Here is a 24055-nt window from a genome sequence, read left to right on the forward strand (position 1 = left end):
TGAAATTACATTTGTTTGTTTATAATATTTAGTTATTTCAATTGAATACAGTAATCGTATGAAGAGAAAAGTCAGGATAATTGGTTCCATGGAAATACCAAGTGGTTAGAGACTTCAGTTATAAGAAATGGTATGTAAATATTGGTTTCTTGAAATAAAAAATACTGCTTTCTCTGACTGAGTTTTTTAATGAAAATCCCCTTTGTCTCATTTCTAGTTTTGTTTCTCTATGATCTCTCGGTTAAAATATGTAAAAGTCTTGCCAGCTCTTCCAAATTACGTTGATTATTCTTCCTAAGTTGCTTTTATCGTCCTCATTATGTGCATTCAATAATTTAAAAAAAAAATAATAAACCAAATAAATAGGATAATGAATAATATTCATGAATGAATAACCAATCCATCAAATTAAAAATGAGGCAGTTTGAAGAAGAAAAAGAAATATCAAAGTTACAAGTTATTATTATTACATAATATCCAAGTCCTTCCTACATTCAAAATTGGGTAATTGTACCATTAAGAACGTGGATTGGACTTTTCATAAATATATATATGGGAAGGTATAAGTTAAATTTAATATAGTTAAATGTAGTCATATTTACCTAATATCTATTTACTATACTCTTCTAAAAAAATTCCCCAAAATTCACTCATGTTTCTGAGTATAGCTTACAAAATATGAATATTTATTTTTAAAATTATTTGGTCTTCAACAACATTAAATCATAATAATTTAAATGAATAAAAAAATCTCCTTGCATTAAAATAGAACTAATTTTTGATGAAAAGAGAACTGAACGCACGAACAAGTGATCAAAGAGATTTAAACGATACAACATCACAACAGCTTAGGGAGTAATATTATATCTTTACATCAAACATTATATCCCACCTTAATATCTTCGTTGTGCGCATATCCTTCCTTTAGCTACTCCTCTTAATGCATGTACCCCCATCTGTAGCACAGTGCAATAAAACACATATACATGGAAAACATTTAATTTTCCTCCTCTCTTTTGTTCATTTGCCGAAAAATAATTTCATTTTCACACACACAAAGCATCATTTAAATCTATATTAATAAATTAGTTATTTTTTGTTAGGGCCTTCTACGCATTTGAAGAGAGAATGCATTTAATTTTGGTAATTTCGGGCCCCCCACCTCAACAGTCCATATCTACTACTACCATCAAGAAGTAGGGATCTGTAGCAGAAAAAGAAAAACAATAAAGAAGTATAATTAATTTTATGGAGAGATTAGGGAGTAGATTTGCTGTCAACTGAGCTAAAAAAAAAGTTACACAGGATTGCCAACTGTATTGTTATCTAAAATGACTAAGTTTATCTCATTTCCCAAAGTAAATAAAAATATTTTGAACATTTATTTTTGTGTATATCTGAGTTTTTAAAGAAAATTGCTTATGAAATGCACTTTTTGTAGTTTTTTTTTTTTTTTAATTAAAAGGATTATGAAATATGAAACCAAAGCGAATTCAATGGCTTTTCAGGATTTGCATTGGACGCATGAATAAAAGGATGCGTATTCCTTTTTGTAATTTATTAACAGGTATATTTCCCCCCGAATTTTTAAATGTTACTTTTTAGTTAGCTATGTTTTATTAATTCCAAATGGTTTTTAAAGTGACTTTTTTCAAAAATATTTATTATAAATACGTTTATTATTCGCAAGGAATATCTTTACACGTAAATAACTGACATGATTGTCAGTATTTAAGTAGTTGGGTATTGTCATGATGTAATCAGCTAATTATTTCTTAGGACAGTTTACCTACCTAACTTTATAGGGGAAGCGGTATCTGCCTATTAATGAGATTCTGTATGCATTCATGTAACGAGTTTCATGGTTGAGTCTCTCTGTTCCTACCTATTTCGATATAATAGGTTCCTATGTATCTAGTCTCTATTAGTAGAACTTTGATTAAATCCATCCACGATTTAATTACCTTCATACATATATGCCTAAAAGGCAAACTCACGACTTACTCAATCTATCTCGAAGGAATAAAGCTGTAATCAAATTGTTATTTTTAATTCACTCTCTCTAAGAATTTAGTTGCATGGATGAATAATATTATTATATAATCAACCAATGATGAAATGTTTTAAAATGCGAAGGTCAAATTTATAGAAATGGAGTTTTTTTCGTGGCTATTATTACATCAGAGTTTAATTGGTAATGAGAAAAGAATTATGTTCCTTAAAAAAACAACCTTATTTAGTTATTACTAAACACGTAGATCTTTAATTAAAGAGTAATAATAATTATAAGAAGAATTTCCTTATGAGTACTACTACACACATCTGTGGTGAAGTAATGGACCCTCTAAATAAATTCGATTATCTGCAAAAAATTCCAATAGATGGCGCTTGTGCTTTGCTGAAGAAGGCATTTAGTAGTGTATTTATATAGATTTATTATGATTTGAATGCAACAAATATATATTTTTTATTGTTGTGTCAATCTTAACTTAGAATTATAGCTCAATTGGGTTATATCCAAATTCTGGTCCATAAAAATTAGCAAAAGGGTTTCTAATGATGTCAATAATAGTGATACATTTATAACCTTCATCAAAGTGAAATACATATTTAATTACATTCTAATTATTTATACTCTACGATTCTTTGGAACTTTTTTTTGATTATATTAAAGGTAAAACAATCATTTGAAAATGGATTTTATTACACTTAATGATGCATTCTTATATACTTATTTGATTATTACTTAAGAATAATACTAAAGAAATGTGATTGAGGCTTTCTGGCACTAATTGGGTTGATGTATTTACAATTCATGATAACATTATGGTACACCTCAGTCTATGAGTTGAATTTTAAATTGGTAGAAAATCATATTATTAAAAAATGGTAGTATAATTTATTCTTTTTTAAAGTTGTTAAGTCATTTGTACCGAGTCCGTTTTTTTTTTCGTCTGAGCCTTAATTTTTTAACAAACATTATCACTAACCAATATGACTACTAAGCACTTTCCATGTTATAATATATTTACTATGTACAAATACAAATAATTTCTTGTCTAACGGACACTTTTGTATTTGGTAAATCAAATAGATTTTAATTATTATTCATATTTTTTACAGACTCAATATTTCGCTTCATGGGCAACAATACACACAAAGATCACTTCAAGTTACTAGAAATAGATGGGGACGCTCTTCTCATTGGAGCACGTAACGTTGTCTACAATCTGAGTCTTCCACATTTGAGTGAAAACATTGATGAGGTAAGTTTTTTACCTTTCAATGAGGCTATTTTTTTCTGTTTATGAAACTTAATACAAATTTTACGCAATAGTTTATTTATATCACAAGGTTGGGTGAATTATACTTAAATTCAAAATAAGATTGCAAATGCAATTTATAAGTAACAATAAGGAAGGTCCCACTTTTATTTTCTTAAAAACTATTATATAATAAAAACCATGCGGTATAAATTGGGCACGTGCTCTCTCCTTTTTTTTTGTATCCTACAATATGCTATTTTAAAAGTTTCAAGTTAGGAAATTTATAGATTGAATAAGAAAAAGACGGACACAATTTTGTGAGCCATAGATTTGAATAGCCAAGCAGGATTTATCAATAACTTTCGTTTTTGCTTGAAGCAAGTTTTGGTTACATGTAAGTATCGTAAAAAGTAATTTCTCTCTTGATTTTTCCCAAGAATGAATTTGAAATAATATCCATGTACTTTTTTATAGTGTAACTTTACATGAAATAATAAAAACGCAAATATATGTATGTACATATACAATTTAGGTATAAGCATACACGCAGTATACACATACATGTATATAATAAAAGTGAGTTGTTGAACAAGGTAATTAAATACCTTTTGTTTTTAATTGAATGTGCTTTGTAAAGGTATTTTATAAAAAATCAGGGTAATAATCATAATTATAAAAATAAAATGCTATACATTTATGTATATTTCAAAAGAAAATACACTGAAATTTTGTTGTACGAATTTATGAAATATTTTTTAATAATAAAAAATTATTAGCAAATTTGATAAATATTTATTTGTTCCATTCATTGATTTAATTCTTCCAATAAGACAATGTGCATACCTAGGTTCACTGCACAAATTTCGTACTATTTACATCCATCATACATAGAATACACATCATATCACTTGAATCCAGAAATTTCTAAACCAAGAGTAGTTATCCATTTCTCTCCGATTGCCGTACTATTCTTAATTAAATACTAAGGAATAAACTAAGATAGCTAAACAACAGCAAATTTGATTTCAGAATAGAGCGTTTTCATATGACTTCATCATTATTGATATCAACCATTTTGGGGGCTATACATTTAAGTTTTATAAAACTATGATTCTTTTTTCATTAATATTAAGGAAAACAGTCAACTGTTGAACGTCGAAATAGGACCAACAAATAAAAGAACTTGATTGTCTATTCAAAAATCTATTCTTCTGTTGCCTACTTTTATTATAAACTGACCATAATATGTATTAAAAATAGGTTTATTAAATTGTTATCCAACCTTATTTACAAATTAACAATTAAAATTAAAAAAGTATATTTATCAAATTATCCTCCTTTTCTCCTCCCTAATCGATCTATAAAAATATTAATTGTACAAATTTAGCCAATTTGATGGATTTTCAATACACTTTATTACTTTGATTTAATTCTAATATCAGTGCTTATCATTGACATCGAATAGTATTCAATACCGATGTCAAGTTTTTATATCATCAAAGCCCTTTGATGAACCTTAATCAAGATTTAATGTAGATTTATATGTACATTTTATGTCGTAAATATATACACTTTGAGTCCCCAAGATGGTGCCTCCTTCAATTGTGATGCAATTTATGACGTCAGTGAAAACATTCTATTATTCATTATTGTCAACAGTGTCAATTATATAATTATTTCCTCCATATTTAAGCCAATCAAAAGCCAACGAACATTATTTATTGTATATAAAAAAGTGTTAAAAAATTTCTTTTTGTATTTTATTCAACATAATCCATCAAGTTATCAGGAAACTTTGAGGATATGTAAGTTGAGAATCCTTGTTTTGAATAAAAACCGTAAACAAGGAATTAGATTAGTGTTGGGCTAGTCCTTATTTATACGATCCAGTCCAGTGTTAGGACTGTTAGGTCCTTAAAACTGTCAGTTCTTCATAAACAGTTGAATGACGTCATTTAGGTCTGAACTTGATAAGTTTTAGGACTGAAAGTGACGGGACTGGAGTCTTCAGCTCTAAATAAAACCTGTGTCTTCATGAAGTCTGAGGTGGTCCTCCCGACACGGATTAAATTTCCTGTGATGTCTCTTCTCGCCTCCATCTGGACATAACCACAATTTTTGTGTACAACAAGTACACCAATCAAAGGCTTAATACATAATCGAAACTTTAAGATTTAATCAACAACACCTATCCAAAACTATATTTTGGGAAGGTCTCATTACTTTTTCTACACCAGGTATACCTATTTTATATGGGTATTTATTTTGCAAGTAATAAACTCGTACGTGCAGATGCATCATTAAAAAAAGAAGGCAATTTTTTTCCATTTGTGTTTGTATACATAGGTACTTTTATTGTATGTATACCATTCAAGATTTCTTTCTAAGTAGATATTATTGTTAATATAGGTATAAAGCATGGTGTCATAAATTCAAAAAAGAAAAAAAATAGAAATTTTTTTACTTACAACAATTGCTCAAACTATATAAGTATTTACTCCAAGCAACATTTCTTGACTCCTTTTGAAGAATCTTTTTGGAACCAATATACATATATCCTCAGGGAACAATGGTTTATATTCATACCATTTATATCCAACCAAAGATATTTATTTTATTTGCGTAGTTACATCATAAGCTATTCCAATTTTATGTATAATACATACACGACGAGAGATTTCTTCTATATCTAACCCTATCACAAATATATACAACACAAAAACAAGCTAGAATGTTTTTCCTTAAAATGGAGCGTGGATTATATTTGTAATTTTACACAAATTATCGTTCATTTCTCTCAACATATGATTCTTATTTGCCTATTGGGTGTGTCGTAAATTGGACTTAATGTGGCCAAATTGATTGTCACAATAAAAGATTATGAATTGATAGTTTTTATTTGAAAGGGTATATAATAAGGTCAATATAATTTTCATAAAACAAATAAATGTTCTAAGCAATGCTAGTTGAAATTATTGGGTATCTTACTTCATACCGCAAAAGTGAATACATATTCACTAAGTGGCTTAAACATGTCTCGGCTGTATGAAGGCAAGGGCGTGTGCAGGATTATATTTTTGAAAAAAATTCAAAAATCCACAGCTATTCACAAAATTTTTTGTTTTTTTGAAAAAAATTTCGAATATATATTTTCTGTGAAAAAAATTCAAAAGTCCATAGCTATTCACAAAAAATAAAACTTTTTATCCTAAAATTCATTGCTGATACAGAAAAAATCTCAAAAATTCAGTTTAAAATATAAATATTTTTTGGAAAAATTTCAAAAATTTATAGCAATTCAAAAAAAATTAAATATTTTGAAAAAAATAATCCAAAAATCCAGAGCTGTTCACAAAAAAGGCACTTTTTTGGAAAAAAATTTGAAAAACTAAATGACAAATATTAAATTCTTGGAAAAAAAATTGAACAATTGTTTTTTTGGAAGTTAGGATATTTGGGGATAGGGGCTACAGTCCATCCAGCCCATCCCCTATGGGCGCCCTTGGAAGGTATGAAGTAAAAAAAAATCAATGCAAATTATCTATTTTATTTGCTTTTTGTTCCCGATTATTTTTATGCTGACACACCATATATACAGTCATATATAATCTCTATATCTCATTTATAGAACCTGTTTGATTAAGCAAATATAATTTTATTCCGTTTGTGTAGAGTGTTAAAAGGACTTTACAAATTAAAGGCCTTCTTATATCGTTATCATATTATATACCATTTTATAAATGATAAAACATTGAAGCGCTTTTAAGAGTACACAATATGTGAGATTATATTAAATGGTGAAATTTGGAAGGGGGGGGGGAAGAGTTATATAATCTATTCATATAAGTATCTATATATGTACGTAATTAGCAATTACGCTATCTTTCTCAGCGAAGCGTTTCTCAACACCATGCTACAACCTTGAATAGTATTGAATAATTATATATGTATCAATACATAATTAAACATATTATATTACAAATTGTGTTTTCTAGGCCTGAGAGGTGTTAATTGTTCTTTTGTAATGCACTAGCCAACGGCTTTGTTTTTGCATATTCTCTTAATGTTAGAGTTAAAATCCTGAGTGTTCCTTTTTTTTCATCGTTTCTTAATTAAATCAATGAACGAAAAAACATCATTTTAGCAAATACTATACAATTATTTGATTGTATATATCCTCTACATCTTATATATGGAGCTTCTTTTGGTCTACGTATATTATATAACTATAATGGTACATATAAACGACCTACATACTTATTTATTTCCTATTATGGTAAGAATATTTTAAATGTTATTTCTACAAATTTTCGTGGCAGAATTATAATGTAATTATGAGTAAAAAAATAGTTTTTTTATTGCCATCAATCAGTTCAACTACAATACAGAAGGAAGTATTAGTTAGACGTGTCGTTTTTGCATTGTTTTAAGCCTGCTCAAAGCGTTTCCCCCCCTCTCTCTCCTCAATCCGGTTATTAAAAGATTTATTAAAAGCGAATTAAAACCAAACTTCTCTCCTACCTTCCTCATCTATGTGTGTGTGTGTGTTTTCTTTAGAAATTCTAACTTATTTTACGTGTAAAGAAATCTTCTTACTTTTCATTAATTAACTTTTAATATTAAGCATTACAAAAAAGATAGGCAAGAAAAAAAAAGAAGAAAACCACTGGCTATAACTCTGCAGGAACATAAATTCCTATTCCCTACAACCTTTAAACAGGACCCCTATCTCTTCTAAGCCAAACTAAAAAATAAATTAATGATAATCTTAGATATCTACATATATACACATATTATGAATTCAAAAATGCAGGCCTAAAGAGTTATTGGATTAGTTTAATGACAGTCAATAAGATTACATACTACACAGGTTTGGCAATGATATGCAAAAGTTACGTAATGGTCCATAGCTGTAATTATAGGTGTTGATTTATACTTATGTAGCAGATAAATATACTCAAATATGGACCGAGTGATGATATTTTATTTTAACTAGGCATATTTTTTAATTCATCAGATCAAGAGTTGATAAAAACTTTTTTCTATTTTTAAAATGAAGCCAACAACTTCTTCATTTACAATCTGCTCTCTTTTGTACTTTTTTTTATATTTTATATAGAAAATTTGCATATTCTGTGAATATTAATTAAAAAGTTTTTACACACTTTTCACAACCATATGTGAGATAAGATATTCGCAATGTATTCCCTCTTACCCCCTTCCTCTTTTAAAAAAGGCCTATTTTGGAACCTAATTGAGAGTCATGTAGCATATAATCATCATAGTGTATGCAAAAAAAAAAAAATATATATATATATATATATATCCTTGTTCATAAAATTTACGACTAAAACAACGATGAAAGTTTTTTATTTTCGAAAATAAATAAATAAGCCCTCCAACAAATGAATGTTTAATAAATTAAAATTAAATTAAATTCTACATCATGTTTTAGTAGGTAGATGAGACTGCCCAGTTTCAACATATGGCATGCAATTGTAGTTAGAACAGGGAGGAGATTTCGTGATAGACTTCATGTCACGGCAATTAGTTCGACCTTGAATTTACATACTTATATACATTTTCAGATATATGATAATCCTACTTTTGATTCAAATTACATGGTGTTTACTAGTGGCTTAAAGAGGTGTTGACGTTGATTCAACTTTATGCTGGGAATTAAATCATTTATAAAAACATGATTATAAACCAGATTAATTCTTTTCTAGAAGTTCCATACGCGGAGCTATTGTTATTTGTAAATACTATTTTTAGGACCAAAAAAAAAAAAAAAAGGATATTTTCCTGTTGGTTTTCATTTAAGTTCATTTCATTGTATACACCTATACCAATAGATCCATATAATAAAATCACGTTAGTCTCTTTCTTTCTCCCACAATTGTATTTTTAATTGACTTAAAATCCTAGCTACATATCTTCACAATATCCGAATCATACATCGATAAATATCGAACAGGGTAATAATGATAATTTACCACCAAAAGGTGTAAAAGGAATTATTGTGGAGGGTGGACCTCATCTCATAAATCCTATGATTATTAGGCTTCGTGTACCATTATTATATGATTTGCCTTTAATTCCATTCAATAGCTACACCTTCTAAAAAAAAAAGAGGTAGAGTCAACATGCAATTGTACATATAGAAAAACCCATCATAGACTTTGGGTCTTTTTAAACAGGATTTAAAAACACACTCCTAATAGGATATTTTATTGATGATGACGAGAGTCTAAGATGTAGAAGTATATTAAGGCAGAATAGGTAATGTACATTGCTACGATAAAACCATGCCTATTTATGAACGTAGGTACATCCCGTTTTTTTAATCTTGATGGACCCATGACTACTGAAAGGTCAAATGTATTAAGATCTATAAGTATAAGTTATGACAAATTAACATCAACAAACTACTAAATTAACTCATTTAAATTGATTTTCTCTGAAGTACCCAGTTTAAGGGGAATTCTGTTGGATCATATACTTATTATAAGCAGCAATAAAATCAGAGGATTCCTCAGGTGCTGCTAGCTTCTTATTATTGTGAGAAGGAACGAGGTGGAAAAAATCCACGAATTAGTCGTAATGATGTCGCAAGAACAAAATATGAAGCCCTCCCCCCAAAAATGAAAGAGATGCAATCTTCATTAAGCATTTTAATTGTCATTAATTTTTTTTTATAGGGAGATAGTCATGCGAGATAAAACATAATTAATTGTATTGTTATTATTATCATCTATGACTTTGTGCATGTTCAATTAATTCATCAAGTCAATTCAAGTTATCTCTCACAAAACCTCCTATAGTATATAACATATACTAGTAGTACATCTAGGTCTGAAAATTTTTGACCGGTCTGAGACTGTTAAATGTAAGTCCAAATTCGATCTTACAACGATAAAATTGGTCCAAAAAAGTTGTTCTTATTACTGCCCCACAAAAAAAATAAAAAATGTTAACCTTTGACACATTTTTTATAGAACAATTTAACAATATAACGTGCTGTGTACCAATTCTATGGGCCATGTGATTCATTTTGACAACACTATTAAAAATCAATAATATAAATGAATGACCCTAAAGGGATGTCAAAACGACATCCCTGGACGTTCTTGGTGGTAGCGTGTACTGTACCTGGATTTGTGTAATTCATATTAATTCGGTCCATTCCAGTCTTAGGACTGGTCCTGTCAATCTTAGTGACTGCCAGTACTATAACTGATTTAATAAAAAGAAAAATAGTTGATTGACGTCATCAAGGACTGAACTATATATGTTTTAGCACTGATATATAGTTACTGACCAAGAGTAGCCCAAGGAAAACTGGAATATGAACCGATACAGCACTAACTGCGCCACTACTTATAACCCTACAATATATAAATTCAGTCAAATTAAAATTATTGGTAAAATAAGAAAAGCCATAAAATTACAGCTCAATTGAAAAAATAGCTTATTTTAATGTAATAAAGAACAAAGAAGCTGATATGTCATTTGGCTGTTCTAGTGATAAATTTCGATTCAGGCCTTCAACTGCGGTATTGATCTAAATATCGATGTAAAAAAATTACTTAAAAATAAAAAGAAATTTTATCTCGGACCAAGTCTCAGCAATAAAATATGAGTATAACAAATTTTTCTTCTTCAAATGATATATATTTTTAACGATTATAATTTATTTATAGTTAATATTTTGTTATCTTTTTGTTTTACAGAGGATTCCTTGGAACTCCAAGAAGAAAGATCGAGAGCTTTGTCTTGTCAAAGGGAAATCTGAGGTAAGAAATGCAATGCATTATGCGTACTTTTGTTTATATATATATAGATTTATAATATGGTGATTATACTTAAATATCCAAGTCAGACTTTAGAAAGAAAACCTATTCCTATGATTTTTTTTTACGAGGATCAATTTTTTTATAGACATATATAAATTTAATTAAATTATATATGTATGTTCGATGGAGGAATTTAATTAAGATTAAATCTATAAATTAATTTATGTTAAATATACCCCAAGAAGAGTGGAGTCTATATTATATGTACGTAAGTTTACCTACCTATATCGTTATGCACATATGTATATACGTACTCTGTATGGTTGAGAATTCTAAGACAATACAGTAATCCACGTTTATCCAATTATCCATGTGTATAAAAAAGATAAGTACTTGAATAAAGACGAAATCTACCTAGGGATTAAATTTGATGACATTAACCATCCTTTTCTACATATTTTGGGTTTGTTAAACAGGTCTTTTGGGATTTACGTATCAATTAATCATGAAATTCAATCTCATATCAATGTTGTAATTTAATCCAATAGATAGCCTTCAGTAGAGGGGGTCTCCGCATAACACGGTGTTTGGAAATATTCCGACTCCCCGTAAAGTGCTGTTTATTCATCTCATATCACGTTTTTATAATACGATAATAAATTATAAGAAAACTATACATTTAGGGAAACAAGAATTTTTGTGATTGTCGATGAGTTCCTTCATATTATGCTAATAATTTTTTCTAGGGCGGAGTGTACTGTAAGTTTTTGACTGGATACCCAGACTTAAAACTTTTGGTTAACTTATTTATTATACAAACTTGCATTTGAAAAAAATTTCTGAATAAATATGGGTTAAGTTCCGATTATTTAAATTTTACAGAATAGAAATGACCGTATTAAATATCGAGTAAATACTGGATTAAGATTCAATCTTATATTATTATATCTTGTCTAGCATACATTATTTTAAAAATTTAGGATGAGTAAAATGTTTTTATTATTCCAACTCCTACAACACAGATTTCGTATAACACGGATTATTCTTCTTCCTAAAAAACCGTGATAAGCAAGGTTATGTTATTGTTTAATATCTCTCAACCTTTCCCTCTAAAAGAGAAGATAAAACAGCTTTGAAATTAAATGGCTCTTAGCTTATTACGCTCCAAATTCCCAAATTATAGAGTGTGTTCCCTTACGTCACAAAATACATCATAATAGAAGGGGATGCCAACGTTATTAGCACAAGTTTAGGCTACAAGAAAGTCGTAGGGCAAACACAACAGATTTATAAAGTAACTATCACACTTTATTTTTCTTGTTACGTTATTGGGTACATTTTTTTGTTAATATAATACATAACAAGTAAAAAAATGTACTAATTTATATGTGTTTTTTCTATTGATTTCTGCATTTATATGCCCAAAATTTAGTTATTTTAATTATTCTTCATCGTAATATTCCCCTAATTGGGGTTCCAATGACGTCATCCATTATGCTAGTAAAATTTCAATTTACTCTAAAAATTGTTGTTGAATAACCTTGTGAAATAACATTGTACAATGCCACATTGGGTGTTCATAGTTGATATTTTACAATATAAAATGAAAAAAAAAAAATCCAATGAATCTCGAAGAAATCTGATCAAATGCCTTTAAAAATCGAAATTAGATTGAATACAACTTGATCCCAATGATAAACAGTGATATTTGAATTAAATCAAAGTTATATGTACGGATAATATTTATGAAGGGTATAAATTTGTACAGTTGATTTTGTTTTGTGCCAATAAGGGACGATAAAAGTTGTAGGATAATTGGATGAAAATATCTTATATGTATACTTTATTTTATACACTAGATGTAAATAAGATTGTATAATGATGTTATACACTATTTTTATACATATTAGGCTCAAATATATGTGAAATATACGCAATTAGAGAGATGGATTTGGGGTAGACAATAAAGGTTTGAGTTATTTTATTTGTTGTTTCCAGTATTGATATACAAATATACGGCAATAGTTCACTATTTTTCTTAGTATGAATGAAAAAGAGTTTTTATTCTTGTAAAGCTTGATTTTTAGACCCCCAAGATGTCCAAAAACAAAAATGTGGACGTTACATAAAAACACTCTGTTACATTAAATATTTTCAACTTATTAGTAGGGGTACGTTCACTTTTTAATACTAGCTAATTGTAGTTCAACAAATTAATGTTCAGAACACGAACAAGGAGAAAAGCAAAATGACAGCTTAAAAAAAAAAATACAGAGTATATTTTCAAGTTAATGAAACAACGCCTTACTGAATGCATAATATTTTGCACTCTATTCAAATATAATAATGGCAGAATGCACAGAAATATAGTATGTATTATATATACAAATCAATATACCCCGCATCACGTATAAAAATCCCCATTTGAAAACCGCAAAAGAGTGTTTGAATTAATCGCCAAAAGATATACATTGTATATTTTATTTTAATATACTTTTCGAGCCATTCACTATTCCCTTAATAAATCCAAAAACCCTGGGGACTCTTTGTCGGTTTACCACACGTAACTTACTCCTTTTATAATACGTACAGCATATATTTTGTAAAAGGTTTAGTACCTCCTAGAAATATGTATGTATACCTCGATTAAGCATATGATATGCATTGTTGCTCTTTGTTTTTCATCTTGAAACCTTATAGCCTCTTTGTTTCCTTCATCATCAATGTCACTGAAACGACATTTAATAATAATTATTTTTATATATCGTACTCACACAGGATCATGCTGTGAACTTGGACAATTAAGGATGTTTATATTCCTTCAATGACTGGTTTATTTTTATTAGTAAAGGTTTAAAAAATGACTATGTTGATTATTCTCCCATCATATTAGCTCCTACAACGAAGTTGAACGGAGATAATATTTTTGTCTTTGTTTATTAATCTATTGGTCACCAGGAATACGGAAAAAGTAACAGATCAATTTTGATCTAACTTGGTACAAAGATTAGATATTTTTACGGAAAGAGGCCATTGAATTTTGAGAGGTCAAGCACAAGAAGGTATAATACGTTTAGAATGCATAATCGACAATAACTTTAGAAAATCTTGAGGTAGTGACCTGAAATTGGTGTCATTATGTAGAATTTATTCCTATAGTTGTTTGAACTCAACCCCCCAATTTAGTCTCTTTGAGCTCCAAAAAATAATTTTTGTGTTTTGGGTATAGAATAAGCCACCTTATATGACCCCCCCCCCCCGATACTCGACTACCGATTGCCCATTTTAGTTTTATATAAAATCATAATGAAAGAAACATTTTTTGAGAAAAAAAAATATAATTAGATATCATGCTTTTGGGTTTCGAAAAAATGATGGGATGTCCATTTTATTTATATGTACTCCATATCTATATAGGGAAATATAGCACGATGTAGTATCATACATACATAGATATCTAACGTGCATATCTTTAGGTTATTTATGAAATATTTTGAGCAAAATTTTCTATATTAATTATGGGTATTATTTTTTTAAAGGCAAAAATATGTCTGTGCGTATATATGACCATTACGTGACATTGGATATACGTAATTATCAAACTCAATGCAAAGGGATTCATATTTCTAATGGAGCAGTACACAGATATAAATAATATTGAACACAAACGTACATATATTTACATACATAATGTTATATGAAATATAACTGTATCAAGTTGATGGCTTTGTTTATTTTTCAAGAGTCCATAAATGACATGGTATAAATAATCATATGGAATAATTTATAATAACTTTTAAGGAAGATTCAAGTAGAAGGCCTTGTTTGTGTTATTTTTTAGAGCGTTGATGATGATCCTTCATTCACTAATCTGTCTTTATCATCTGACAAATGAACCTCCTTTATGTAACGTCATTCTCATAAATATTTAAATATATGTTAAGTGATACAAACACTAAAAAAAAGGATTGCTTAATCACGAAATGATCTTTAATCTATGTATGTAACTCCTATCCTTTCCTTCTCCAAAAAGACTGAAAAAAAGGTTCAAAATCAGTTGGTAGCTGGTTAACCTATTCGTCCTAACTATCGTTCTTCAATAGTTAATAGTATGGAGTTGTTGACAGTTTCACAAGAGCTAATTTGTATTCGATCCATAGCGATAAAATACATATAGTGCTTACGCTGTACACAAACAAGGGACATTTTTTGAAGCCGAAAGATAGTTGATCAAAACAATGGAAAATATAGTTCTTCATATATCAATCACTCCAAATCTTGTATAGAATCATCCTATACATCATAAAATCCAAAGAGTAGTTCCATACAGAAATATTTTAAATAATCAAATATAAAATACAGTGAGGATCGAACATAATAATATTTGAAGCGCCCTCTATGTTCTTAAAATACCTAATGGTTAATACTACAATTTGAATATTTTGGCCAACTACAATAGCATCAACTTGTTTTTCACATCTTCACTCTATATTTTTATATCTATGGGTCAGCCAATCAAGATAAGTTCGGATCATGAATAAGGAGAATTAAACCACCTACAGGTGACAAAAAAATACATAACGTTATAACGAATTGTATAATCAAGAAGCATATTAATGCAAAACTTGTTTAATAATATGTAATAACTTTTTTTTTAAAGACTCTGAAGGTCCTTATATATTTAATTCTTATTATTCACAACAATATAATTGTCAACAAAAATAAAGAGATAAAAGAAACAGTCCCAAAAGTATACTTCCACGAGACAAAAATAATCTCCCCCTTACACTTCCAATATTTCTATACAAAAGAAATGAACATCCAACTACTATTTTAAAAGTTTTTAAAAGACTCACTGAACATGATATTAAATTATCCATATTGTCTTTATTTCAGTTTTTTGCGTAAATCATTTGCCCATTTTCCCAAGAGAACATGGCAACAAATCTTCATTTCCGGCATCACAATCAGGCTAGATTTCCACAAAAGATGGACTACCCTCTCAGGAGAAGCCTTGCAGAAACTGCATATTGTTTTGTGAGAAAATACACTGGACTCTTCTAGAGTGCAAAAAACTGACTCTATACTTAAACTTCTATTACTTTTTTTATGGGTTCTGTAATGATTTAACGATCATCTTGACACTACGATTGTTGATTCCTCTTCTATAAGTGCCAATTGAAAGACAATACGTTTGTCAAAACCACTTTTAATGCCTCTGAAAGTCAGCTGTATAAAATAAATTCGAAATAAAACCATTACTGCATTGGTCTATACCTTTTGGTCATATTTTTCTCCAACAAAACATCACTAATATGAAGGATATCTCTTTTTTTATCACTATTATTTCAAGCTTATGCACTGACCCTATCGTGTGTATTAATTTTTAATTTTTCCTATCTCTGGGTTATATCCATCTAAGATTTTCTTCCCATCTCTTGCAATATTCAATAGACTTACATTTAAGATTTAAGCACCTAATTTATACAGATCTATATGCAGTGGCGTACAAGGGAATTGGGAGAAAGGGCCACACCTAAACACGTGGGTTCTTAATTCATATAAATGATATATAAGTTGAGCTCCTACTTGTAATTAACAAATGTATAGGATTGTGGGTACCTCAAATGTCAAACTACACCTCTGCATGTAGCATATTGCATGTACTTTAATTTAGTAGCTGTAATAGTAATTTTCTCAACTTTTTCCCACTCCTATAGAATGATTGTCAAAACTACGTTCGAGTATTGGCAAAAACGGAAAAGGACGAACTCCTTGTTTGCGGAACAAATGCTTACAATCCAAAATGTCGTCGATATTCAAACAAAGAAGTGGTTCAAGAGTACTCTGGAAAAGGATTTTGTCCCTATGATCCTCAACATAACTCTACATCAATATACTCGGGCAAGTGAATTCATAAATACATACGTAACACACACATAGGTCGCTAAAGAGGAGTGGATGTTAATATGGGCTTAGTCATTGACGTCACCATTGCTTTATTTAACTTTGGGATCGTTGTTGTTCTGTTTTTTGACTAACTACTAAAAAAATCACTCATGCAATACTAACTGTATTATACATATATATATATATGTATATACCTAATTGATGTTATTTAAATGATTTTCATATAGGTTTATGTGTAGAGATATGCATATTATTTTTAAGCAACTCATAATTTCATAGAATTTGATCATTTTTTTTCTTTCTTTTTCTCATAAACCGTTTAAACTTAAGTTACCTCTTGATTGTTGTATGGACAACAAAAAGACATTAAATTTATTTTTACTCTTGTGTTATATCATTCTTTATGATATAGGTTAAAATTGTTTTTTATTCTTCATGACATAAATCTATTTTTTAATGATTTTACTATTTTTTTTCTATATAGATGGTGAGTTATATTCAGGAACTGTGGCAGACTTCTCTGGAGTGGACTCTCTCATTATCAAAGATCATTTGAGGACACAACAGTATAATTTAAATCATTTAAACTGTGAGTTTCCATTATATTACTTATGATGTTGTATCATATTTTTTTTTATTATATTATTTTTATTTATTTTCCACTCTTCCAACAGTTCCAAATTTTGTGAGCTCCATTGATGATGGTAATCATATTTATTTTTTCTTCCGTGAAGAAGCGATGGAATTTATGAATTGTGGAAGGGTAAGAAATTTATTATTTTGGAGGGATTTGTGTAGGTACATATTATACAGAGTGGTCCAGAATTAGTCAGAGGTTATTTTATATTTAACATAATGGTTTTTTGGAGTTCCTTGAGACAAAAACAATTGAGTGATGACATATTTGGAATCCCAAAAACTGCTCTCAACATGATGGAGCTTAGCGCATAAGACCAAGAAATGATACCGTTACCATATTTAACAAAAACAAAATTCTATTAAAAGGCAAACATTAATTAATTATTTTTTTTTTGGGGGGGGGAGTACAGTACCCCCAGACCACCCCCTGTGGATGCCCCTGTCCATGTATGCAGATGCAAATTGAAAGGTAGGCCAATTATATTCTTAGATACCTTAGATCTCACTGATAGCTGATGCTGAATGTGAGATAACCATGGAAGGAATGGTTCGTAACTTGATCAAAAAGATACCCTGGACTGTAATTAAACAAAGGTCATTTTAAATGAAAACCTACCAAACATCTGGGACTTTAACTCTCCGACTAATTATGTACCACTGTAGTTCTGTATGTACGATTTCATGAGTTTTCATACGTTCAATTCATTTTATTATTAATTAAATGTAAACTATAGTCAAAAGACCGCAAATTTATGTTTACGAAGTTAAAAGGCCTTGCTTATTTTCTTAATGTGCCTATCTAAGTAGGAATATACATGCATAGATATCTACATACATATGCACATAGGAGGAAGTGCAAAGGAAATCCATTTGGGGATGGAAATGTCTTTTGATATAAAACGTTTGATGAACACTTTAAGTCTGTAATTACACTGAGAACACACTCATATATTTATAATTTGATTAATTAAAATTTTTCTTTATTTCCTTTTAAATAAAATATAAGTACCTTAGTAATAGTAATTTTTAGCGTCTCTATTGTATGTATATTCAACCTACAATGTATTTATCCGTATTGAAAAAGATGTTTCTCATAGTATCTAGTTGGATGTAGAGATTCTTTTATTGATATTTAAATATAATTTATTTGATAGAGGATGTGAAAAATGAAATAAATACTTTGTTCTTAGATTGTCTATTCAAGAGTCGGAAGAGTTTGCAAAAATGATTCTGGAGGCCTATTCAAAAATAATTGGAGCTCTTTTCTCAAAGCCCGACTCAACTGCTCTGTTCCTGGAGATGTACCTTTTTACTTTAATGAAGTACAGTCCACTACCACGAGTTTCAATGAAAGAGGACTCATCTACGCTGTGTTCACAACACCTCAAAACTCCGTAGCAGGCTCTGCTGTTTGCTCCTTCACTCTCTCTGATATTTCTAACGTGTTTGAGGGTAATTTCAAACATCAAGATGATCTCAATAGCAACTGGCTCCCTGTTTCTGCATCAAAAATCCCTAACCCACATCCAGGCACCTGGTGTCAAGTCAAAGCTGGCAATTTATCAGAAACAGCACTCCGATTCGCCAAAGGGCATACTCTCATGGATGGCGCCATTCCTTCTTCAATCAAAGAGGAAAAAAGACTACCTGATTTCGTCAAAACCGGATTAGGAGAAAGACTCACCGTGATTGCACAAGATTCCTTTCCTCTCCATGACGTACTTTTTATTGGAACAACAAATGGTCGTGTTCTCAAAATTGTAGATTCCGAAATCATTGAAACCCTTCAAATATTTGACGAGAATGTCCCTGTTCGTAATCTCATTGTAGAAACTAGGAAAGGGATTCTCATTGCCATTTCTGAGGATGAAATAGCCACGCTTCCACTCCAGAGATGCCATCGAGTATCTGGGAGTTGTGAAGAATGTATTGCACTACGGGATCCTTACTGTGCATGGGCATTTGAGAGATGCATTGACTATAGAGGCTTTGAAAAATATAATTTGGTCCGACATGATGGGATGTGTCCACCAACAACGACGACCACCACCACTACAACAACGACGACGACGACAACGACGACCACCACCACCACAACAACAACCACAACCACGACAACCACCACCACCACTACAACAACAACGACGACAACAACCACAACCACGACAACAACAACATTGCCTCCAACAACAAGTAAGATTCTAACTTTAGTTTTCAAATACTCATAAATAATCCTAGACTCTTCGAATCAGTGCATGAATATTTTTTTGAACTGAAATAAAAAATGAGAACCATTATCTAAAGCACTCCTTTCCACATAAGACAAACAAGCAAATAAAGAACAACCTCTTTAGGTTCAACCCCTTCATTTATGTAAATATGACTGAGTAAACAAGAAAAAGTTTTTATTCTCTTGTTTTTTATCATCATACACTCCTTCGTGTGGATTTATATAAAATATCTTTAATTAATGGCTTTTGTTATCATGGCATTGTTGAAATTGGATATGTGGTGTATCAACACAAAATCAATCTTAAACAAAAGTTAAGAAAAGTATACATTCCCAATGTATTATTTTATTGAATACCTATTATTCAATTGATTTTGACTTCATGATATTAATTTGAGGGATTTCATCAAATTCTTTGGAATGTTAACTCTAGTCTGAAGCCTTCTTTTGATAGTAGAAATTTTTGAAATTCTTATATGACTTTTCAAATAAGTTATATTTCATCTATTTCTATAACCAATCAATACTTTTTTGCAACGTCTCCAAATCATTTATCAAAATAAGATTAATTTATAATTAGAAGATAAGGTAATTAGATTCAAAATAAAAATGTAATATAGAATGGTCAACGCGCAAGGGAGAAATTCTTATCTTGAACTCAATGTGCATTGGTTCTCGACCCAGTCGTTCCTAGATACATTATGTATATGGACTTCAAAGAAGATTCCTAGGAAAGATGGAGTAAATTTTAAACTATAATGTTTACCGCTACCTAATCAGTGCAACTCCGTCTGACCAATTAGGGGAAATTAAAAAAAAGGTGTAATCCAGGCTCACTTTTAAAACAAATAATCCCAGCTTGTTTTTTTTTGCTGACGGGTGACATATGCATCACCATATGTTTATGTATGTACAGTACTTCACTAAAGTACTTGGATATTGTTTGCTGATGATGATGTGAAACGGAAGTATTGTATAATCTGCAGCTCATGGAATCGAAATGCTATAATTCGATATGTGGTATATGCATATGTACACTAGTAGAATAGTAATTCTTAAATTATAACTTTTAAATACCGAGGTTTAACATTAATAAAAATGACTTTAGTTATTTTTCTTATTTTTAGCAAATGTAAATATATATATACAATGTACAGCGATATAAAAAGAAGCTAATCACTTCCTATACCTAGAGTTATATTAAGCCTATTCTATATGTATTTTCTAGTGTTGAGACTCGGTCCAGCACCGAATTTTTCCCCGGTTCGGTCTTAAGTTATTTTTTTCGGTCTCACTTTCTGTATTAATTATTTTTCGGTCTCAATTTATGTACCGATTTTTTTCGGTCTTATATATTATGAGTTACCTTTTTTTTATATCAACTGTCATTCATTTTTTTTGAAAAAATCTCAAAAGTACACGATAAGTTCTAGAACAAATACTGTATACTTATAAGAGACGGCTTGATCAAAATTAATCCGAGCTATCTCTGTTTGAACTTCGTATAACGTCATTGTATTTAAAAAAACCAACTTATGATGTGATGTTATAAACAATTTAACAGTCTAGTCCAATTTCTTTGGGACTGAATTAGACCGAATTTTTCCTTTGGACCGATTAAGACCGAATTTTTATATGAGACCGGTCAAGATCGAGCTTTGTTGATGGACCAAACTAATTCGTCCCTACAAAAATATAACATTCTCAGACCGGTCTATGATTTCTAGACCGAAGCCCAACACTAGTATTTATTTAGACTTGATTTATACATCTACAATGCAATCTAATTCTTAATGAAGGAGAGCTTATTAGAATCTTACTTTTTTGTATTGTGTGACGTTTATCATGCATGGTGTTTTAAGGATTGTGTATACTTTTTTTTTTTTTCATAATACCATTTTGCAAATTTTCATTTCATATTTGTAAGCGGAGACATACAAAACAGTGGTTATCATGTTTTTCACATATACATATGTGTGTGTGTGTGTGTGTTTTTAATTTCTCTTCTTTTCCTCTCAAATTTTCACATAATTAAAACTTGCAATTATCTTTTTCTGTTCAAAAGCATAATTTTGTATGTATATGTACGACTCAGATAACGGAGATGTGACAATGATTATCTGATTTGAAAGAGGGGAGATTCATTATATGTAGGATTCAAAGATGGGATTAAAAGACAACAATGTATAGTGTATTTTTTTAATATTTGTCATTTTTAGCAACACCCTGTCCGAGATGTGAATGCACTTGTCCTCCACCCTTCATCCTCACACATCCTCCGGCAACTACATTATTTACAACGACTACATCGACAACCACCACCACAACTCCTACTACTACAACAACAACAACAACCACCACGACGACTACAACAACCACCACTACAACTACTACTACCACGAGTACCACAACAACATCCACTCCTACGCCTACGCCAACTTCCAGCACCACAAAAAGTGTTCAACCCCAAATCGATCATCATACCATTGAAAGCTTGAAAAATTGTACGTAGGCAACACATTGTTTATTTTTTAACTCATAACCCCATTTTTACTCATTTTATATTTTATTCCTATTTAAAAAGCAGCTGTTATTCAGCAAATCCTTCGAAATTCACTTGAGCAAGTTCGCAAGAGAGAAGATAAGGAATTGGAGTTTTACGATGAATTCACCATTCGTGATGAGGAAGTAGTATCTCGAGTGACTACTACTACTACACGTAAAAAAACTTTCATATTTTCTAATAATGATATTATGTTGCAATCATATTTTGTGTACGTAGCTTCTTCACCCAAGAGAGATACCCTCATCAGTAGCTCTGAATTGACGGCTCTTTATTCCATTCGAACATTAACTCTTGCAACTGGACTATCTTCATTAATGGCATTAGTGATTGGAATATTTCTAGGCATCATCATCTCGAGACATTGTTGGAAAACAAAGATACCAGAGGAGAGTAATCATAAAGAGTCGGGCATGAAAGGTACGGATACTCTCTCGAAACAGCAGACGCATCAAGGGGAAATGAGTATAATTTCCAAAGTTGGACCCCATGTGACCTCTGACGTCGTACGCAATGAAGGGATGAGGGGTGTATCTAGTCCAAATTTGATGGCAAAAACGCCGCTGTAAGTTTATGTTTGGTTCTAAATAATTTACCGATTTTTTAACTTTTATGTTTGTAGATCCCCTCTCAATAGTAACACTAGTGGTTTATCCGTTAAACCAGATTCGGGCTACACATCCCCCACTACTTCCTCAGTCGGAGACGAAGAGGATTCTAGGACCCCTAGAAACCCTCGATGTCCTTCATCTGCTTCTACAAATTCAATGGAAGCAACCACTGCGTTTAATGAGGAAGACTCACCCCGTCCCCTAAGGTCACAGCATCAATCCCTACTCCGTGCTGCGGTTGCAGTCAGTACTACTAATACACCTAATTCAAATGACACATTCTTCTGTCAACTTCCAACGCCACTCCCGCCACCCTCAGCTAACTCCACACTTAATCGACAAAAAGTCAAGAGGATCTACCTATGACAGGCTTTGAGCTCTCTTCCTTCCTTTGTCCTTTTTCCCCATTTTAGTGCAATTTCATTCAGTACCATAAACCATTGTTATCATTTTTTTTATTGAACGCGATTAACCTCCATGAGGAATCTTTTTTTAGTTGCAATACGATTAAACCTCGAAAATGATTATTGTATTTCTTGTTACTATGTATTCTTAGTAGTTGTATGAAAAATATGATTGATCAATTTAGGACATGGCTCCTTTATTAATATAATAATTATTATTATCAATATTTCTTATGGATATATTTTTATACCAAATGTCTCCAATGTAATAACTGTGTTATTTAAGTCAGATTAAATAATAAACATATTCATATACCTACATAATTATCAACCATTTTTCTAAATATATATTATGTGAGATCGGCTTCAAGAGCAATTTACATGCTTATATGCATTACATATATGTTGATTTCATCATGACATAAACTATGAATCACTCAGTAAACTACGGTACTTTACATATGTTTAATATTTTGTTCTTATATTTAAAAAAACAACACCACGAAATTAATAAAGATATTAAAAACAAAGATTTAAATAATGTCAAGATCTCATCATAGCTGTTATTCTTATACATAGCTACAGATTGTATTAACGTCTTTGTTAATTTTTAATTATTATTATTACTATTATTTT

General features: G+C 30.3%; 1 protein-coding gene across 2 annotated transcripts in view; it reads left to right on the forward strand.

Annotated features, from left to right (window-relative positions):
• Positions 1–23743, forward strand: part of LOC121114478 (semaphorin-6D) — a 125788-nt gene extending 102045 nt beyond the window's left edge. Inside the window, exons 2-11 of one of the 2 annotated variants that reach the window (XM_040708451.2) lie at positions 3124–3266; positions 11000–11062; positions 16783–16966; positions 17457–17561; positions 17647–17735; positions 18802–19804; positions 22061–22345; positions 22426–22560; positions 22624–22969; positions 23027–23743. In XM_040708451.2, coding sequence (XP_040564385.2) covers positions 3124–3266; positions 11000–11062; positions 16783–16966; positions 17457–17561; positions 17647–17735; positions 18802–19804; positions 22061–22345; positions 22426–22560; positions 22624–22969; positions 23027–23381 — 2708 coding nt within the window. In that variant the 3' untranslated portion in view covers positions 23382–23743. The remainder of the gene's footprint in view (positions 1–3123; positions 3267–10999; positions 11063–16782; positions 16967–17456; positions 17562–17646; positions 17736–18801; positions 19805–22060; positions 22346–22425; positions 22561–22623; positions 22970–23026) is intronic. The other variant, XM_040708452.2, reaches the window with a different exon arrangement.
• Positions 23744–24055: the final 312 nt, after the last annotated feature.

This window comes from Lepeophtheirus salmonis, chromosome 3, assembly GCF_016086655.4.
Source record: "Lepeophtheirus salmonis chromosome 3, UVic_Lsal_1.4, whole genome shotgun sequence".
NCBI lineage: Eukaryota > Metazoa > Arthropoda > Copepoda > Siphonostomatoida > Caligidae > Lepeophtheirus > Lepeophtheirus salmonis.